Genomic DNA, 20,136 nt, shown 5'->3' on the forward strand with positions numbered 1-20,136 from the left:
TCATGGAGAATGTTCTGTGTACACTTCGGAAGAATATGTATTCTGCTGTTGTTGGATAGAATGCTCTCCACATGTCTGTTAGATTCATTTAATCTAACACATACTTCAAGTTCAATGTTTCCTTAATTATTTTATATCATGATTTATGTGATGTTGAAAGTAGGATATTAAAGTGCTCCACCATTATTGTATCATGTTCTGTCTCTCCTTTCAGATCTATTAATCTGCATTATTTTTGGTGGTTACATATGTATTTACAATATATTGTCTTGATGAATTGACCCCTTTGTCAGTATATAATGATCTTATCTCTTGTGACGGTTTTTGACTTAAAGTCTATTTGGTCTGACGTAAGAAAATAATAATTTTTTAACAGCTTCATTTTTATTTCAAACTTTTATTCTTTGGGGTGGTAGAAAACTATTTTAGTCAACTTTAATCTCTGAGTACCTCCCCTCCGCCCTCAGCAAGTTACAAGAAGCTTATGTAGTATAAGGGTAATTGGGAGGAGGAGCCTTTTAATCCTCCATATTCTCTGTCTATGTTGCCATCCTCTGAGATATCCAGGGTCCCATCAGGTCTTTGGCCACTTGTGCTTGCAGATCTGAAGAGATATGTGGTGTTTTTACTTTTATGACTCCTTCATTTTGTTAGATATAGTGAACCCCAAGTTCCCCTTCAAAAAATCAGTATGTCAGTTGTTCAGCTCTCTTATTCTTTAATTCTCTATTTTAAAGTTTAACTTCCTTGTAGTTCCAGTAAACAACCTTCTCCACCGGTTCTAATCAGTGGTTCACATCTGTTCCCCTGGCCCCCTACCCTGTCCTGACTCATCCCGGTCACCTACTTCAGTCACCTGCTCCAGTCACCTTCTTTGACCCAGATCAGCCCTGGCTACCTGCTCTGACCTGCCTGTAACTGTCCTTCTCGCCAAACCACCCACCCTGCCACTCCAGCTTGGACCCCTGCTCTCTTTAAAATAGCCAGTTGGGATTAGTCTAGCTTGTGTGGTCTAACCCTAGCCAATAGGGGAACAACACAGCAGTAGGGGCAACTCCCGTCAGGCATAAGTACCCCTTCCCCTCCTTATCCAGGTGTGCTCTTGCCATTGTTCCATCTGTGAGCTGCACCCTTTTATAGAAGTAAATTTTCTGAGACGATTTATCTTTGAATGCCATTTCTTTTGCGGCATTGAAATTTTACTTATAACAATTTTCTATGGTTCTTCTGCAACACTTCTGTAAACCCAGAAAGTCTGAAAGATTTTCTGAAAATGAAATGAAATAATTTCTCAGTTAATTTAGAAACTTTATTTGCCGAGGTTGAGGACATGCACCTGTTACACAGCCTCAGGAAGTCCTGACAACATGTGCCCAAGGTAGTCAGGGCCCAGCTTGGTTTTCAGCTTTTAAGAGACACATCAGACATCAATCAATATATGTAAGAATTACATTGGTTCCATCTGAAAAGGCAGGGACAACTCAAAGCAAAGTCTGGAAGACCCAAAGCTGGGAGGGCTTCCAGGTCGCAGATAGGTGAGAGACAAAGGGTTGCATTCTTTTGAGTTTCTGATTAACCTTTACAAAAGAGGAAATTAGGTATACATTGATCTGAGCAAGCAGAGGATAACTCTGAATAGAATGGGAGGCAGGTTTGCCCTAAGCAGTTCCCAGCTGCTTTTTCCCTTTTAGTGATTTTGGGGGCCCAAGATATTTTCCTTTCACACTTCCATACCTATTGGGAGTGCTCGGAAGTCCTTATACTGCTCTTGCACTGGACTGGAACAAAAGAAACTTTCACTGGCTGCCCAAAGTCCCATTGACCACCCGTCCCAGCTCTGCCCAGGCAACAGGGCCTGACCTCTCTTGCCCCCCATTATCCTACCTGGCACAGGGCTTACCCTTTAAAATACCAAGGAGAAACATAGGTTAATATATATATATATATGAACCATCTAAACAAAACACAAAATCCTGTGTAGTCAGTAGCATGGACATGTATTTTTTCCTTCTGTAACGTGTGTGTGTATTATGTATATATTGCCACATACACACATGGTGTATATGTTATAATTAACAAATTTGAAAATTTGTCATTTGAAATAATTTTTCACTGAGGCTGTTCCACATTTTAGATTTGCATCCTTTTAATTGGAGTTGTAATTGGCGATAATTCCAGCAGATAAACGATTCTGCTACATCTAAATGACTCATTTCTTCAAAAATATTTACCTCAGACTACTATCTATCTATTCCACTAATACTGCCATACATTTCCCATGTTTTTTTTTAATTTGTTCTTGTTTTATAAACCATAAGCTGAAAATGTCAGTAGTAAATTACTTTATCATTAAACCTAGCTCTACTCCCTACCCTTTCCCACCCCACTGATAAAAATACAGCCCTGTTTGATCCATTTGCCTCTAAACCACCTCAACTTCTGATTAGTTATGAACTTGTTGTACAGAAGGAGTAGGCAAAGATTTTTCCTCCTTTAAAACCATTTAAATGAAATTCTAAGAAACTCTAAAGTTGATTCTTAAAGAAAAGCTCAAAAATTGTTTTAATGACTGTATCACTGAAACAAATGTGTAATTGCCAAAGTGATTACTCTGAAGCAAACTGTTATTTGAATGAATGTTGGTAGCTTCCTTTAGAACAATAGTTCTCAACTTGGGAGGATTTTGTCCCCCAGGGGACATTTGGGAATTTCTGGAGATGTTTTTGATCTTCTCAACTTGTTCCCGGCACTTGTGGATGAAAGCCCATGTTGGTTCTAAACATCCTACGATACTCAGGACAATGCTTCACAACTAAGAATTGTCTGCCCCCAAATATCAATAAGAAACCCTGCTTTAAACAAATTATCACTTTATAGTCATCCCTCATGTTTTAATATACTTGAGAGCTTCTGGTCACTTTCCTTTAGCCTCATGGCCTCTTTGAGATGTTGTTTCTGCTAAAGTGTAAAGGGTGGGCACACGAATGGGAAACCAGTTCCAGTGAGATAACAGATGAGGAGGGGACTACTAGGAAATGTGTGGATTAATATCTAGGTGGAAGTTTCCCTAGCAACCTTTGAATTCTTTCTAAGAAGTTTATTTCTTATTTCAGGGACTTTTCCTGCCTAAGATGGTAGGAGCAGAGACGGGGCCTCAATTTTCTAGATCATAACCCAGAGAGAGACTGCAATACATTCCCCTCAGGGAGGCTTTCACCACCTTGTGGGCTGTGATCCCACTGCTCCTTCTGACTCACGTCTGAACTTCCCGGTCCCTATCATGTGATACTATAAAAATCAAGAAGCAGTATTCATGGGGCAGCTGCAGGTGTGAAACACCAGCACCACGACTCATGAGTGAGCTCCAGTTTACTCCACTCCTGCCACACATTTTTCAGGCCATGGGAGGCAGGCCGAGCTCTGACTGTAAGCCTCTATTCGTCTAAAGTTCCTCTCTTGTTTCTTACACCCTTAATGGAGGTGTGGTGATTTTTCTACTGCCTTATAATCTAAGGTAGCCCCAAATTCTGGGCCACTGCTTTCTCATGATTACCTTCCTTTCAACCTCTCAATGTCTTTGTTGCTGAGAGCTGTCTGACCTCTAACAACTGCTAAAAATATAATCAGGTAATGTTATAGTACAAACACTACTTTTATTAGTCTACTTTCTTTTTCACCATCATGGGCCCCAGGACTTGGATATTGTATGTGGTTAGCACCTCTTTATTATAGTCTTGCAAGTAGATCGTTTCAGACAAGTCCTCTGAGAGTCCTCCCAAAAAAGGACAAGGATCTCTCATTTCTGTCCTCTGCTGCTTACTTTGTAGGAGGTCCATATCCCTTAGCAGCAGGATAAGTTATTACCCTGGTTTAGGGTTTTAAGTCTCTGTTTCATTTCTTGGGTATCAGGAGTCTGCCAGATTAAAGCTCTTGAACTTTAATGTTTCCAGGGCTCTGTGGATGCTACCCTAAAACCCAAATCTAGTTCCTCTACTTGATTTTGCTGTAAGCAGCAACATGTCATGCTGTTATTTGGTGCCTGCTGGCTTAGGTCAGTGTTAAGCTAGCACTTTGAAGATGCTGGAGTTCAGTCTTGTGAGTCCATTTTTCTTCACATGGCTTCTAGGTAAAAAAAAATTGTAATGGTATTGTCCTATTCACGAATTACCACTCTTCCTTTGAGAAATTGCAAACCAGTGATCGTGTTACACAAATATGAGATCAGTTTCTGAACCTCTGTGGTGTAACACCAACCTCTTTACTATATTGAGAGTATAGCGGGTGCCTGTCCAAGAACAATCTGAACACCAAAGCCCCTGTAACCCATCATGGAGGACCTCCTACTCCTCAAACCCTTGATAGTATCTCTTCAGTCTTCTGATAATAGTTTAAGCAATTAACCAACTCTGTTCCATGAAAAGTTTGTGTGGGCCATATTTGGGCTATGGGGTACCTCCACTAAACTTAGGCCAGCCATGGTCAGACCTGGGATGGGGTTATCATTTGAAGCAAGGATGCATCAAGGGGATAGGTTTGTAGATAATTTTTTAGGGTCTTCTTTCTCTGTGGTGAGCTTCATTTATACAAGAGCCTTAATTTTTAAGGCATTGCCAGTGCTGAATTTCTTTGTCATCAGATATTCTAAATTGTCTTTTCAGGTCCTGGTTCTGCTGTTAAATAGAGGTTATCTCTGCCACCTATACACCTATACCACGTGGAGTAAACTGCTCCCCCAACTTTTTTTTAGAGATGGGTTCTTGCTGTGTTGCCCAAGCTAGACTTGAACTCCCAGGCTCAAGCAATCCTCCCACCTCAGCTTCACATGTAGCTGGAACTACAGGCACATGCCACCATGCCAGGCTTGCTTCCTATCATTATGTGCCCATTGTATAGCAATCAAGTGCCCATGATGAGTCATGGTAAAAGAAGGCAAAGATATGTCTGGCTGTAGTCTAGGGATATCGCTATACTCAGAGTATAATTCAGCTGTTAATAGTTTTCTAGACCAGTCAGTCCCTACAATGTCACATTGGCATCCAGTCCATCACTCTCAGCTCATAAGGAGACACTCAGTAGTTTGTGTTCAGTTCCAATAATGTAAGGAGATTATGTTTTTCTGTCCTGCCCCATCCCTGTGCAATTGTGAATGTTCCTTCTCTTCTGGTGGGCCTATAAATGTTAAGGACTATGGCCAGCAGGTTATCAACAAGCAGTGGATTAATGAGAGAGGAGTCCACACACCAAAAAGGTTTGGTTAATGGATCTTTTTCGTACCTCTGTAGTCCTTCATCTTCAGCTGGCTTTGATGACATCTACTCCTGCCTCATCCAGTTTGGGTCCTTCCTCTGACTGCCTTTCCCTCTTCCTTCATCTCAGTCTTGTGTAGTTTTTGGGATTGAAGAAACCAGCTTTCTTGGCTGCCTGTGAATATTTCTGACCTGCATCAGAGTGTGGTTTTTTTTGAGTCTTTGTGCTTTGGTGAGGGTGGGGAGGGGAAAATGGCCTATGTGAAGCTAGTGAAAGAAGAGGGGGAAAAAAAATCACACAGAAACAGAATAATATTTTGAAATGTAACCCTGCCACATACCTTGTAAAACTAGAATATTTCACTCTGATTCTAAATAACTTAAACAGCATTATTTCACTATAGCAATGGTTAAGGTAAGGGGGAAATGTAGCTTTTTTTGTGGTCTAAAACACACACGTTTAGAGAATTGGAAGACACAAAGGGAAGAATCATATAATCTGTTATATGCTAGCTCTTAAAATAAAAGTAGTAGGCTGGGCGCGGTGGCTCACGCCTATAATCCCAGCACTTTGGGAGGCCGAGGCGGGTAGATCATGAGGTCAAGAGGTCGAGACCATCCTGGTCAACATGGTGAAACCCTGTCTCTACTAAAATACAAAAAATTAGCTGAGCATGGTGGCGCATGCCTGTAATCCCAGCCACTCAGGAGGCTGAGGCAGGAGAATTGCCTGAACTCAGGAGGCGGAGGTTGTGGTGAGCCCAGATAGCACCATTGCACTCCAGCCTGGGTACCAAGAGCGAAACTTCATCTCAAAAAAAATAAATAAATAAAAATAAAAGTAGCAGAGTTTTTCCTAGGTTTGTTCTGTAAACTGCCATTTAACTGTACCAGGTAATGAGATGGCTAGATGATTTCCAATTAAATTGGCACAACTTAAAATGTATTTTAGATTCAGGGGGTACATGTGCAGGTTTCTTACAAGGGTATATGTGTGATGCTAAGATTTGGGCTTCTATTAATCTTGTCACCCATGGAGTGAACAAAGTACCCATAGCAAGTTTTACAGACTGCATCCCCTCTCTCTTTTCCTCTTCCTCATCCCCCATTTTGAAGTCCCCAGTGTCTAATCTTTGTGTCTGTATGTACCCATAAAGTGGCACAACTTCTCTCTAAATGATAAATGGCTGCTTTTGGCTGAGTGTGGTCACTCATACCTATAATCCCAGTACTCTGGGACACAGAGGCAGCTCAACTGCTTGAGTCCAAGGAGTTCGAGACCAGCCTGAGCAACATGGTGAAATCTATCTCTACAAAAAAATAAAACAATTAGCCGGGCGTGATGGCATGCTCTGGTAGTCCCAGCTACTTGGGAGGCTGAGGCAGGAGGATTACTTGAGCCTGAGCAGTTGAGACTGTAGTGAGCTGAGATCTTGCAAGTGCACTCCAGCCTGGGTGACAGAGCCAGACCTGTCTCAAAAAACAAAAACAAAAACAAAAACAAAACTAAACAAAACATACACCCACACACAAAACAAAAAACTAAAACAAATGGATGATTTTGGTTGAATGCTCATTTTAAAAAATCAGATTCTGTGCTACAAACTTTACAAATATATATATTATTTTATATGGTCCTCAAAACAACTTTATGAGTTAGTTTGTTTTATGTTGGCGGGTACTGAATGGCATTCCCATTTTACAGATTAGAAAATTGAGCTGTAATTTTGTTGGAGCCACACAGCTATTAAGTGGTGGGGTCATTGTGAGCCCAGAGCCCCTGCTCCCAACCCCACATTACACTTTTGCCACAGAGGTGAGACATGATCTTTTAGGAAAAGAAGAGTCCAGGCTGACTGGCAAGACCCTGGCATTACCACAGCCAATCTTGAGTCTGGACTCTGCCGAGAAGGTAGTATATTAAAACAGAGGCCAGGCCTACAGGCTCCCCTGGACTTGGAGAAATCTTCTGGAGGGGATGGACTCTGAAAGAATTCAGACCAAATTTCTTTTTTGTGTGCATGTGTATTTGTGTATGAATTTTTAAATAGGAATGTTCCAGTAAAGGTACAGCTGATTTTATTCTTTATTTTAGGTAGGTAAATGTCCATATGAGCCAAAAAACAACAGTATAAAATCTTTCTTCTATTCCTTCAGCCCAGTTAGTATCCCATTTCCTTTTCCATGTCTACCTCTTATGAGTTCCCTTTATACAACTATGAGTAAATATAAAATTGTATTCCTATGTCTTTTCTCCTTTTATATATAAGGTTATCATTTTTAAATTCTGTACTTCCTTTGCTTGTTTCCCCTTCCTTCCTTTCCTTCCCTTCCTTCCTTCCTTTCCTTCCCTTCCTTCCTTTCCTTCCTTTCCTTTTTTGTTGGAGACTTGCTCTTGTTGCCCAGGCTGGAGTGCAATGGCATGATCTCTGCTCACTGCAACCTCCGCCTCCCAGGTTCAAGCAATTCTTCTACCTCAGCCTCCCAAGTAGCTGGAATTACAGGCACCTGCCACCATGCCCAGCTAATTTTTATATTTTTAGTAGTGATACCATTTCACCATGTTGGCCAGGCTTGAACTCCTTACCTCAGATGATCTGCCCACCTCAGCCTCCCAAAGCTGGGATTACAGTTGTGAGCCACTGTTCTTTGCTTTTTTTAAAATAGAGATTTATCTTAGAAATATTTCCATATCAGCACATGGAAAGGTTCTTCATTCTTATTTACAATGGCATAATATTTCATGGTTTTAAATCTATTATTATTTATTAGCCAGCTCTCTATTAGTAGACATTTGGGTTATTTCCAGGCTTTTGCTCTTACTGCTGCAATGAATAAACTTGAATATATGCCACTCTGATGTATTTCTACAGGATAAATTTCTAGAAGTAGAAATGCTGTGTTAAAAGTGTGCATTTATAATTTTGACCAATAATGCCAAATTGTCCTCAATAAGAGTTACACTAATTTGTACTTCTACCAGTAATGCAAGAAGAGAGAGTTTCCCACATTCCTGTCAACACAGTTAATGCATGTTTGGATTTTGGCCCATTTGATAAAAAATGTTTGGATTCAATAGATTAAAAAATATTGCAGATTATTTAAATATGGTTAGTTAAGCAACTTTTCATATGTTTAAGTGCTACTTGTATTTCCTTTTCTGTGGACTTTGTCTATTTCCTCTTAACTTACAGGTCTTTTATCGATTTCTAGGAACTCTGCATCTATTATGGAGAGTAGCCTTTATGTATGATACGAATTGAACATATTTTTTTCTGTTTGTCATTTATGATTAAATTTGTTAGCCTTCTCTTTTTTTTCTTTTGTCCCCAAACCTCAAAAGTAATATTAGCCTTCTCTTATTTCTTCTGAATTTTAGGACTTAGTGAGAAGGGCCTTTCCCACTAACAATGTTATAAAAGTCCTCTACTGTGTCATCTAGTGATTGCATTGTTCTGTTTTTCTTACTTAAATCTTTGATTGATTTTTAGTTTATCTTAGTTTATAATATAATAATTGGATTGAACCTTTTTTTCTCAGATGGCTATCCAGGTATACCACACCATTTAGTGAATAATGTCTGGTAATTTGGTGTCCACTGATTTGAGATGGCACCTTTATCATATACCATATGCCATATATATATATAATTTCATTTATACTTATGTAAATAAAATGGCTTTACTTTGAATCCTAGAGGAAAGTCTAAATTTTCTTGTGGCAACCCTAGAGGATTTTTTTTTTTTTTTTTTTAAACCAAGCCTCACTCTGTCACCTAGGCTGGACCTGATTGGAGTGCAGTGGTGCAGTCTGCTCACTGCAACCTCTGCCTCCTGGGTTCAAGCTGTTCTCCTGCCTCAGCCTCCTGAGTAGCTGGAATTACAGATGCCCATCACCACACCTGGCTAATTTTTATATTTTTAGTAGAGATGGGTTTCACCGTGTTGGCCAGGCTGGTCTCCAGCTGCTGACCTCAGGTGATCTGCCTGCCTTGGTCTCCCAACGTGCTGGGATTACAGGCATGATCCACTGTGCCTGGCCGATTTTTTTTTAACTGTGGTAAAATATACCTATTATTTTTACTGTTATGTCTATTTTAATTTAAATGGTTATGACTTTAATAATTTTTAAGTGTGATGTTCCATGGCATTAAGTACATTTACATTGTTGTGCAACCATCACCAACATCATCTCTAGAACTTTTTCATCTTCCTACCATGTGGCTTTGAATCAAAAATATCAGTAATTTTATGATATGCCATTCATTCATAAGGTAAGCCCTGATTTTAGAGGTATTAAAATATGGTAAAATACACATCTTAGGTAGATTTTAGTTACTGAAATATTTACTTGCTGAAATATAGTTCTGAATTTTCAATTGTATTTAGTGTGTTTCTGAACATTCTGTTCTATTACATTCATTTATCTTTCCATGTCCCAGTGCCACACTGTCTTAATTATTGCAGATTTATAACAACTTTTAATACATAATAAGGTTGGTTTCTCCCCACTGGTCTTCTTTTCAGAAGATTTTTTTTTTCTCCAGTTATTCTTGCCTATCTGTCTAGATAAACTAAGCAGCTTTTCCTTGGCTCTTACAGACCTTTCTTTCCCTCTTTTTGTCTCTATTCTACTTAAATTATAAAAATTTGCATATAGATGACTTTATGAGGCCTAAAGATGAGCTCTAGGTCTAGGTTCAGTTTACCTTCTCTGAAAGTTTCTGTATCTCTTGACTTTCTTCTCCTGGGTTTCTGCTTTAGCTTTGCCACTTCAAGTACAGTCCATTTATGATCAATGTTGTCACCACAAAAGGGAGCTGCTCCTAGGAAAGTTCTTAGAGTCATTTACTGTTTTTGAACCTTACACATAGAATGTTCATCTTTTTCAGTGAAATTAGTGATGTCTCTAGAAGAATGGAAAATCTAAAATGTTTGCAACTGCATCAGGTTTTAAAGTAATTTACTAATGCATTTGCCCTTAGTAGAAGCTTGTTGTTTTGCCAGCTATTCATATTAAATTTTTAGCATTTTAAGTATTGTATTACTATAAGCTTGACTTTATTTACATTTATAGAACATAACTCATTTCTATTTTATTTTACTGAAGAACCCATTAAAAGAAAGTCCTGTGGAAAATGGCTTTCAGTGATCTTACATCGAGGACTGTGCGTCTTTATGATAATTGGATCAAAGATGCTGGTAAGTAACCACATTTCCTAATTGAGGTTCATCCTTCCTTTTTATGTCAGATTATAGTATTTAATAGGATTTCATTGGAATAGAATGAGAGACTTTGCAACTTAACAGTCCCTTATTACTAGTTAACCAAGAGGAAATATGCGGGTTTCTTTACAAATATATACAAAGATGGAGCTATACAGATATTCATTACAATGTTTACAGTGATGAAAATAGCCTAAATATCCAGTGAAGGGAACTGATCAATAAATGATGGCCTGTTCCAATTTAGTAGCCATTAAAAGTGATTTTGGAGGGACAGTGCTCCTCGGCTTCATTCTTCCCTGGTGCTCCTGAGGGAAATTCTAGTTACTGCCAACAGTGGCTCTGTCCATCATGATCCTTGAATGAAAGAGTTGCAGCCCCCAGGCACCTATCAGAGAGAACAGGGAACAGAAAAACCAGGGAATGACTGGCTAGGACACCCCCGAGTGATTCTGATATGCCTGCCTTGTGTCCTTGCCCACTTATTTTAAAAGTCAATGTTTTAGAAGACCATTTAGTGCCATAGCAAGAAGTTTAAAATATGTTAAATGAAAGCAGGTTATAAAATACCCCATACATTTCTTTCATGGGGTTTAGCAGTTATCTCTGGGTAGTAGGATCATTGGTAATTTTCACTTACCTATATTTGTCTACTATTTTTAAATCACAACAAACATGCATTGCTTTTATAACCATTTTTTAAACTTTTAAAAGCAGAACAAATGTAAAATTTCAAAAACAGACAATCAGAGCATCTTAGAGCTGAGATGGATCTTAGATATCATTGAAGCTAATGCCTCATTTTACAGTTGAAAAAATGTGACCTCAATGTCATGGATAGTTGATGGCATAAAAGACTAGAACCTATGTGTTCTGATTATTAGTTGTAGTATTCTGGCATTTAACATTTGAGTTATTTTTGAGATACTGAGCTATACATACTCACCACCATCGCTACTTTATATTGGTTCTTACCCATGAACAAGAAATTACAAGTCTACCAAATTCAGAAAGGAAATGCATCACCTCTTGGCACCTACAGCAGTTGAAATTATATTCAGATTTACAATGATTTCAGCAAAGATCCACTGTTTCATGGTTTGCAGTTTTCTCAATTGCAAAGACCAAAACTGCTAAAGACCAAATTTATTTCACTAAAAATGTTCCCTACAGTTTTTCCTTTGAGTAATGCCAAGGCTCTTTGCATCTCATAGAGAAGCTTCACTGTGGTAGGGAAAACATAGTGACTATGTCTATCTTTTCCTCTTTGTTTTTTTTTTTCTTTTTTCAGTTTACATAATGATACGGGGAACATTCTAGTTTCCTTAGGGGTCATCCTTTTCTGAAGGTTTACAGTAGTTCTCATAAAGTCAGTATTAATTTAAATACTAATATTTTCATTGCTTTTCAAAGAGAGGTGTGCCTTGCTACCTGAACTCTCACTATTTGAACTTAGGAACCAAGATTTGGGTGCAGTTTTTGAAGTAGAGTTATTTGGAAGAGCAGATCTCTTGCTGTCCAATTCTTGATGTCACTTGCTGTCCAATTCTTGTCCCAAATACAAGAATCCAGGAGACTCCTAGAATCCAAGAGAATCAATAACCTAACTGAAGAGCCGAATAGATGTAGACAATGATAAATAGCTATGTAGTCCTAGAAGTTAAAAATGCTTTAATATGAACTTATTTGGAATTCTACTTCCACTTTTATCCATGGATCAACTCCTTAATTTTTATTAGGTATACCTACATTGAAATTCCTGAGTAAAATTAGATCAGATGTGGAGTGGAGAGAGGCGTGGAAACAGCATTGCAAATGGTGCAGGGAAGATGAGGGAAGAGAGGCAGGAAGAAGGCAAAGAATACGTGTATTTGAAGTTATGCGTATTTGAAGATTTGGGAGGGGAGAGAAGAGGGTATAGGGATGTGGAGTGAGAAGACCTAGATTTAAGGTTTGACATTTATGTAGCCCAGCTAGGTGACCTTACACACATTATTTATGAGCTGTGAGTTTTTGTTTCCTTATTAGCAAAACATAAGTGAGAATAGCATCTACCAGCTACCAGATACCATACATGAAAGTGCTCTGCTATTTCGGAAGTATCCCAACATAAATAGTGGTTCTGGTTGTTACAGATAATAGATTTCATCTGAAAATACTCTTCATATAGCATATCACTTAAAAATTTTTTTTCTTATTTTTTTCCCAGCCATGGTCTAAAAGGATTAAAATATTTTGTTTTGAGATATACAGCTTTATGAAAACCCTGTGAGGTGTAACAGGAAATTTTTTTCCTTCTATTTAGTGTAGTATTGATTTCTGAGAGCCATTAGGAATCATTTGTGGCCATCTTAGTCCAGTTTTACTTTGCTCACCCTAGAAATGTCTGAACTTATGATCAAGGGCCAAGAATTTCAAGTGTATTCTTGGCTCTAGCCCTAATCCTGAGTAGCCTAAGGAAACTTACTGATATTCATTGGTTCTGATTGCTAGAGAAGTGGTGGTTATCCATAGTTATTTCATATGGAAAAATTCCACAGCTACAGAATAAAAAATGGTTTAGTTAATACTTAGCAATAAGAGGATTTATTAGGATTCTTAGATGTGAAATGTGAGATTTTGAAATAATGCTATGGTAGCATTTGGGATTATGGAGAAATGAAAAAGTTGTAAATGTTTAAAAATACAACTTTCCTTGTATTTGATTAGAAATGATGACTTTTCAAACTTAGTCATGATCGTTTTTTGCAAGAAGATGGAGTATGAGTAAGATTGCTGCCATTCTGAACCTTTAGTACTTCAAAAAGCACTTAAGATACACGTTTGCTTTTCCTTCCAGCTTCTTCATTTTATTGGTACTTGGAATCTTAAAGGTGTACTGTTTGAGCCAGTACATGCTACTTAAGAAGAGAACACTTTTTTACAAGTAGTTGATGGAAAAGCTCATTAATAGTCTATGTATGCGGCATTCCACCTTCCCTTTGCTCTCTCTCTGGGACACTCTTAGAAAAGAATTATTAAGCTAGTGATAAATCAGAACTTTGGTAATTATTGGAGTAAAGACTGTCAAGCCTGCCTTCCATCCTCTGCTTCTATCCTGGCTCTTACTCACGACACTTAAACCAAATCTCATGCCAAAAAGAATGTACATGAAACATCCCCCACCCCATTAGTCTTGTTTCTGGGGAAGACAGAGTATCTCATGCCTAAAACTAACTTTTTCAACTTATTTAATGATATAGGGAACATTCAGGTTTCTTTAGAGATCATCCTTTTCTGAAGGCATAAATTCAGTGTTAATTTCAGTACTAATACTTCATTGCTTTTCAGATAGAGGTGTGCCTTTCTACCTGAACTCTCATTATTTGAACTTAGGAATCAAGTAGATTTGGGTACGGTTTTTGAAACAGTTTTGAAGCTGTTTGGAAGAACAGATCCCCTGATATCCACCAGTTCCTATTCACTATCCCAAATAGGATCATGGATGGAGTCAGAATTAACTTTAACTGTCACCTAGCAGGTGCATTGATACTCTCTGTAACATGCCCACTACCTTACATGGAAGTGGACTCTCTATTCAGAAAGGTATAACTGTTGCTGTGAGAGAAGGCCAGAAAAGTGAACAATGGCCAGAGTCATGGGTGTCATCCTAACGAGTTTGCATTTTATTTGCTCAGTAAGGAAGAGCTAATGTAAGCAATTTTATTTGCTCAGTAAGGGAGAGCTAATTTAAGCAGAGGAAGAATTTAAGGATAGCTTGATTTTTAGAAAATGAATTTGACAATTGCATGGAGATCAATATAGCAGATTTGATCAAGAGGCAGTGAAACCATATAAAAGACTATTGAAGAGTACCCAGTGAGGGGTGCTGTTGCCCTAAATACAGGGGAGGAAGCTTGGTCTCACACCAGACCCCTAGCTCCTAACTGTGACAGTTAATCAGGGTCACCTTAGCAGCTTTAACAAATTGTTGGCTGTTGACAAATTACAATTATGTATATTTATGGAGTACAAAGTGATGTTGTGATATATGTATCCAATTTAAAATGATTAATCTAGTGAGCATATCCGTCACTTCAAATACTTATCTTTTTATGGTGAGAACATTTGAAATTAATTTTTTACAATTTTGAAATATACATTATTATTAGCTCTAGCTATCATGCTGTGCAATAAATCTCAAAAAGATATTTCTCCTGTTGAACTTAAACTTTGTACCCTTTGATCAACATCTCCCTATTCCCCTAGTCCCTTGGCCTCTGGTAAACACCATTCTATTCTGCTTATATAAATGTGATTATTTTAGATTATTTTAGACTCCTGTATAAGTGATAACATGTCTTGTCTTTCTGTGCCTGGTTTAGTTTGCTTAGCATAATGTCTTCTAAGTTCATCCATATTGTCACAAATGATAGGATTTTCTTTTTTAAGTCTGAATAATAGCCAATTGATTATTTCTATCTGTATATCTACAGGTCTGTAACTGAGAAAGGTATAACTTTAGATTGACAGATACCACATTTTCTTTATCCATTCACACATTGTTGGACACTTAGGTTGATTCTACATCGTGGCTATTGTGAATAATGCTGCAGTGAACATGAGAGTGCAGATACCCCTTCAATATGCTGATTTCATTTCCTTTGGATATATATCTACTAGTGGGATGCTGGATTATATGGTAATTCTATTTTTAGTTTTTTATAGAACCTTCATGTGGTTTTCCTTGTAGCTGTAGTAATTTACAGTCCTACCAACATTGTACAAGGGTTCTCTTTCCTCCATGTCCTTGTCAGCACTTGTTATCTTTTGTCTTTTTGATAACAGACATTCTTACAGGTGTAAGGTACTATCTCTTTGTTTTTTTAGTTTGCATTTTCCTGATGATTAGTGATGTTGAGCATTATTTTCATCTATCTGTTGTCAATTTGTAAGTCTTCTTTTGAGAAATGTTAGGTCCTTTTTTCATTTAAAAAAGTGGATGCATAGAAACCACGTCCTGGGATTCTGATTCAATTAGACCAAGGTTGTTTTCTGCAATTTGACCTTTAAATACTGTAGAGGCAATTTGGCTCTGCTAACAGAATTAAGATCTTCTATAATAACAGTATCAAGCTTGTCAAGCACTTAGGCTCTTTGCATATGATAACTCAATCCTCTATGAAATACATGCCTTAAGCCCAATTTGCAGATGAGGAAACTAAATACAGAGAAACTGAGTCAATTGTCCAAGGTGACATAGTGAGCCAATGGGAGAACCAGGATCAGAATGCAGATTGTCTGACTCCAGAGTTTTGCTGAAATATAATTTCTAAAGCTTGGTATTTTATTATTTGCTTTGAAAATAACATCCAATTAAATGAACCAGTTTTCCCATAATTATTTTTTATCTGTAGAACTTGAAAGTCATGTACAGGACTTAAGGTGTGTGCTGAAAATATTAAATTACAGGAAACATTATTTATTTTAAAATTATTTCCTTCTGCTTCCTGAGCCAGCCCAGCATGCTTTTCCTGGCTTGTTTCCTTTCTACTGCTACCAGAGGAAGAACAGAGAAGTGATGTCATTTGATTTTACCCCCTCCTAAGTCAATGAAAGAATAAAATAAAATATATCTCAAATTCGGCAATTCTTTTACTGACAGTTAAGCTAGTTTCTAACCATATGTATGATGACTATTAATAATAGAATCATTTGAAATTGTTTATAAAGCAAAACTAAAAGCAGAAGTCTATTAAACTCTTACCATGCAAAGCTGGTAATGTAACAACCTTCCGGAGACCTTTTGGTATTGTTTTCTTTTCTTTTCTTTTTTTCTGAGACAGGGTCTTACTCTGTTGTACAGGCTGGAGTGCAATGGCATGATCTCTGGCCCACCGCAACCTCCACCTCTTGGGTTCAAGCTATTCTCATGCCTCAGTCTCCCAAGTACCTGAGATTATAGGCACATGCCACCACACTCGACTAATTTTTGTATTTTTAGTAGAGATGGGGTTTCACCATGGTGGCCAGGCTGGTCTCGAACTCCTGACCTCAAGTGACCCGCCCACCTTGGCCTTCCAAACTGCTGGGAATACAAGTGTGAGCCATGTGCCTGGCCAGCATTGTTTTCATTAGTTTTTTATTTTATTAGCAATAAAAACTAGATAGTAATATGAATCTCATCTTGAATTGTAGTTCCCATAGTCCTTCCGTGTCATGGGAGAGACCCCGTGGTAGGTAATTGAATCATGGGGGCAGTTCCCCCATGCTGTTCTTGTGATTATGAGTGAGTTCTCATGAGATCTGATGGTTTTTTAAGCATCTGGCATTTCCCCTGCTGGCACTCATTCTCTCTCCTGCTGCCCTGTGAAGAGGTGCCTTCCACCATGATTGTAAGTTTCCTGAGGCCTCCCAACCAAATTTAAACCTCCCCAGCCAAATTAAGCCTCTTCCCTTTATAAATTACCTTCCTTTGTAAATTATTCTTCATAGCAGTGTGAGAATGGACTAATACAGTAAATTGATATCGCAGAGAATGGGGCACTACTATAAGGATACCCAAAATATGGAATTGACTTTGAAATGGGCTAAAGGCAGAGGTTGGAACAGTTTGGAGGGGTCAGAAGAAGACAGGAAAATGTGGAAAAGTTTGAAACTTCCTAGAGACTTGTTGAATAGCTTTGGCCAAAATGCTGATAGTGATATGGGCAATGAATTTCAGGCTGAGGTGGTCTCAGATAGAGATGAGGAACTTTTTGGGAATAAAGGTGATTCTTACTATGCTTTAAGGAAGAGACTGGCAGCATTTTGCCCCTGCCCTAGAAATCTGTGAAACTTTGAACTTGAGAGAGATGATATAGGGTATCTGGCAGAAGAATTTCTAAGTGGCAAAGCATTAAAGAGGAAGGAGCATAAAAGTTTGGAAAATTTGCAGCTTGATGATGCAATAGAAAAGAAAATCCAGTTTTCTGGGGAGAAATTCAAGCCTGCTGCAGAAATTTGCATAAGTAACAGGAGCTGAATGTTAATCACCAAGACAATGGGGAAAATGTCTCCAGGGTATGTCAGAGACCTTGGTGGCAGTCCCACCCATCCCAGACCTGGAGGCCTATGAAGAAAAAATAGTTTTTTGGGCTGGGCCCAGGGCCCTCCCTGCTGTGTGCAGCCTAGGGACTTGACGTCCTACACCCCAGCTGCTCCAGGAATGGCTAAAAGGGGCCAAACTACATGGCTTCAGAGTGGGCAAGCCTCAAGCTGTGGCACTTCCACATGGTGTTGAGCCTGTGGGTGCTCAGAAGTCAAGAATTGAGTATTCAGAGGATGTATGGAAACTCCTAGATGTCAAGGCAGAAGTTCGCTGCAAGGGGTGGAACCCTCATGGTGAACCTCTGCTAGGGCACTGTGGAAGGAAAATACAGAGTCCCCATTGGGGCACTGCCTAGTGGAGTTGTGAGAAGAGGGCCACCATCTTCCAGACCCCAGAATGGTAGATCCACTGGCAGGTTGCACTGTACACCTGGAGAAACCACAATCAGTTCTGGCCAGTGAAAATAGCAGGGGCAGAGCTGCCCAAGGCCGTGGGAGCCTACTTCTTGCATCAGTATGACCTAGATGTGAAATGTGGAGTGAAAGGAGATCATTTTGGAACATTTAGAATTATTGACTAGCCTATTGGATTTTGGACTTGCATGAGGCCAGTAGCTCCTTTGTTTTGGACAATTTCCGCCATTTGGAATAGGTGTATTTATGCAGTGTCTGTACGCCCATTGTATATAAGAAATAACTAATTTGCTTTTGATTTTACAGGCTCATAGGCATAAGGGACTTGCCTTGTCTCAGATGAGACTTTGGACTTGGACTTTTGAGTTAATGCTGGAATGTGTTAAGACTGGGGGACTGTTGGGAAGGCAATGATCGTGTTTTGAAATGTGAGGACATGAGATTTGGGAGGGGCCACGGGCAGAATGATATGGTTTGACCCACCCAAATTTCATCTTGAATTGTGGTTCCCGTAATCTCCACATATTATGTGAGGGACCTGGTGGGAGGTAATTGAATCATGGGGACAATTTCCCCATGCTTTTCTCGTGATTGTTTCTCACAAGATCTGATGGTTTTTTTAAGTGTCTGACATTTCCCTTGCTGGCACTCATTTTCTCTCCAACCACTTCGTGAAGAGGTGCCTTCTGCTGTGATTGTAAGTTTCCTGATGTTACATGTAAGTTTCCCAGCCATGCAGAACTGTGTTGAGTCAATTAAACCTCTTTCCTTTATAATTTACACAGTCTGGGTATTTCTTCATAGCAGTTCGAGAATGGACTAATACAATGATGTTCATGTATTTAAGGTTTGCACTACCCACTTATAGAAGAAATCTATCAAAGTTTGATCAGTTTTAATTTTTTCCCTTGGTCCCTGGTTCTATGGCAACTTTTATTTATGGAGACTTCCTTTGTGACATACAGACCCATAGCAAATGTTCCTTGTGAATTAACTTTTTGATGTGCTGCTGGATTCAGCTGGCTAGTATTTTGAGGATTTTTTGCATATATGTTCATGAGGCATATCGGCCTGTAGTTTTCTTTTTGTTGTTATTGTTGTGTCTTTGCCAGATTTTGGTGTCAGGATGATACTAGTTTCATAGAATGAATTAGGGAGGAATCTCTCTTCCTCAATTTTTTGGAGTAGTTTCAGTAGGATTGGTACTAGCTGCTGCTTTGTATGTCTGACTACCTAATCTTCAGTCATTTAATTAGTAAATTTATTTTAGTGAATGGCTATATTTCCCAAACTGTGTTCCACAGAACATTAGTTTCATAAGATGTTAAATAACATTCTACAAAAAAGTTAATGTTTTGTGGCCAAATAAGTTTAGAGAATGTGTCATACTACCATTCCCATCTTGGCAATTTATGGTGAACATGAAGCATTAAGAAATCCTGCAGTAATGCAACCTGTTTGTTTAACCCAGCATTCTAGTACTCCGCCACTCTTTGTAGAAAGTCTTTAAATAGCTTGCTTCCATGCATAGTTTGGAACATGCTTGTATAGGATATAAGATAAGAAACAAACTCGTTTTTCTCCCAAGTAGTCAGTTTTCCTATCGACATTTGTTGAAGATCTCTTCCTTCTCTGCTTGTTTGTTTATATGGCTTCCTTAATCATATATTAAATTCTTAAATGTCCTGGGGTCCAGTCTGGTGCCGACTCTTGACTCTGTAGATTTATTTATTTATTTATTTATTTATTGAGACAGAGGCATCTGTCAGTGTTTCTGAGGGAGGCTTATTTGAATGCAGAATAATCAGCCATGCACAGTGACGGTCAAATGTAAGCATTCTAGTGCTAAAATTAGGGCCAAGTGAGTTATCAGTCGTAGAGTCCTACTGAGGAAATTTTGAGTGGAAGGTCACACTTGCAGGGTATTCAGAATTTGTCAGTACTCGGCACATCATTACCAGCTTAAATAAGCAAGAGCTGCTACTCTTCTTTTCCAATTGATAAAGTGACAGTAGTTAGCATCCTGAGGTTAGTCATGGCATAATTTTGAGTCAGATCCTTCTGGAAACTTATCCATACTTACTTTCCTTCATAATGCTCTGGCTTCATGAGGACATTTAGTAAAATTACACTTGAACTACTAGCAATTATAGACTTAAGCACATTTTGTCCTGAGTTGTAAT

At 38.6% G+C, this 20,136-nt stretch overlaps 1 protein-coding gene across 11 annotated transcripts in view; it reads left to right on the plus strand.

Moving 5' to 3' along the window:
• The window catches only part of ELOVL7 (ELOVL fatty acid elongase 7), an 87,015-nt gene that overhangs the window by 46,672 nt on the left and 20,207 nt on the right, over positions 1 to 20,136 (plus strand). For all 11 annotated transcript variants that reach the window (XM_054252238.2, XM_054252239.2, XM_078365470.1 and 8 more), the window contains one exon: positions 10,356 to 10,447. In XM_054252238.2, the coding sequence (XP_054108213.1) occupies positions 10,384 to 10,447 (64 nt within the window). In that variant the 5' untranslated portion in view covers positions 10,356 to 10,383. The remainder of the gene's footprint in view (positions 1 to 10,355; positions 10,448 to 20,136) is intronic.

Source organism: Callithrix jacchus, chromosome 2, assembly GCF_049354715.1.
Source record: "Callithrix jacchus isolate 240 chromosome 2, calJac240_pri, whole genome shotgun sequence".
Taxonomy (NCBI): Eukaryota; Metazoa; Chordata; class Mammalia; order Primates; family Cebidae; genus Callithrix; species Callithrix jacchus.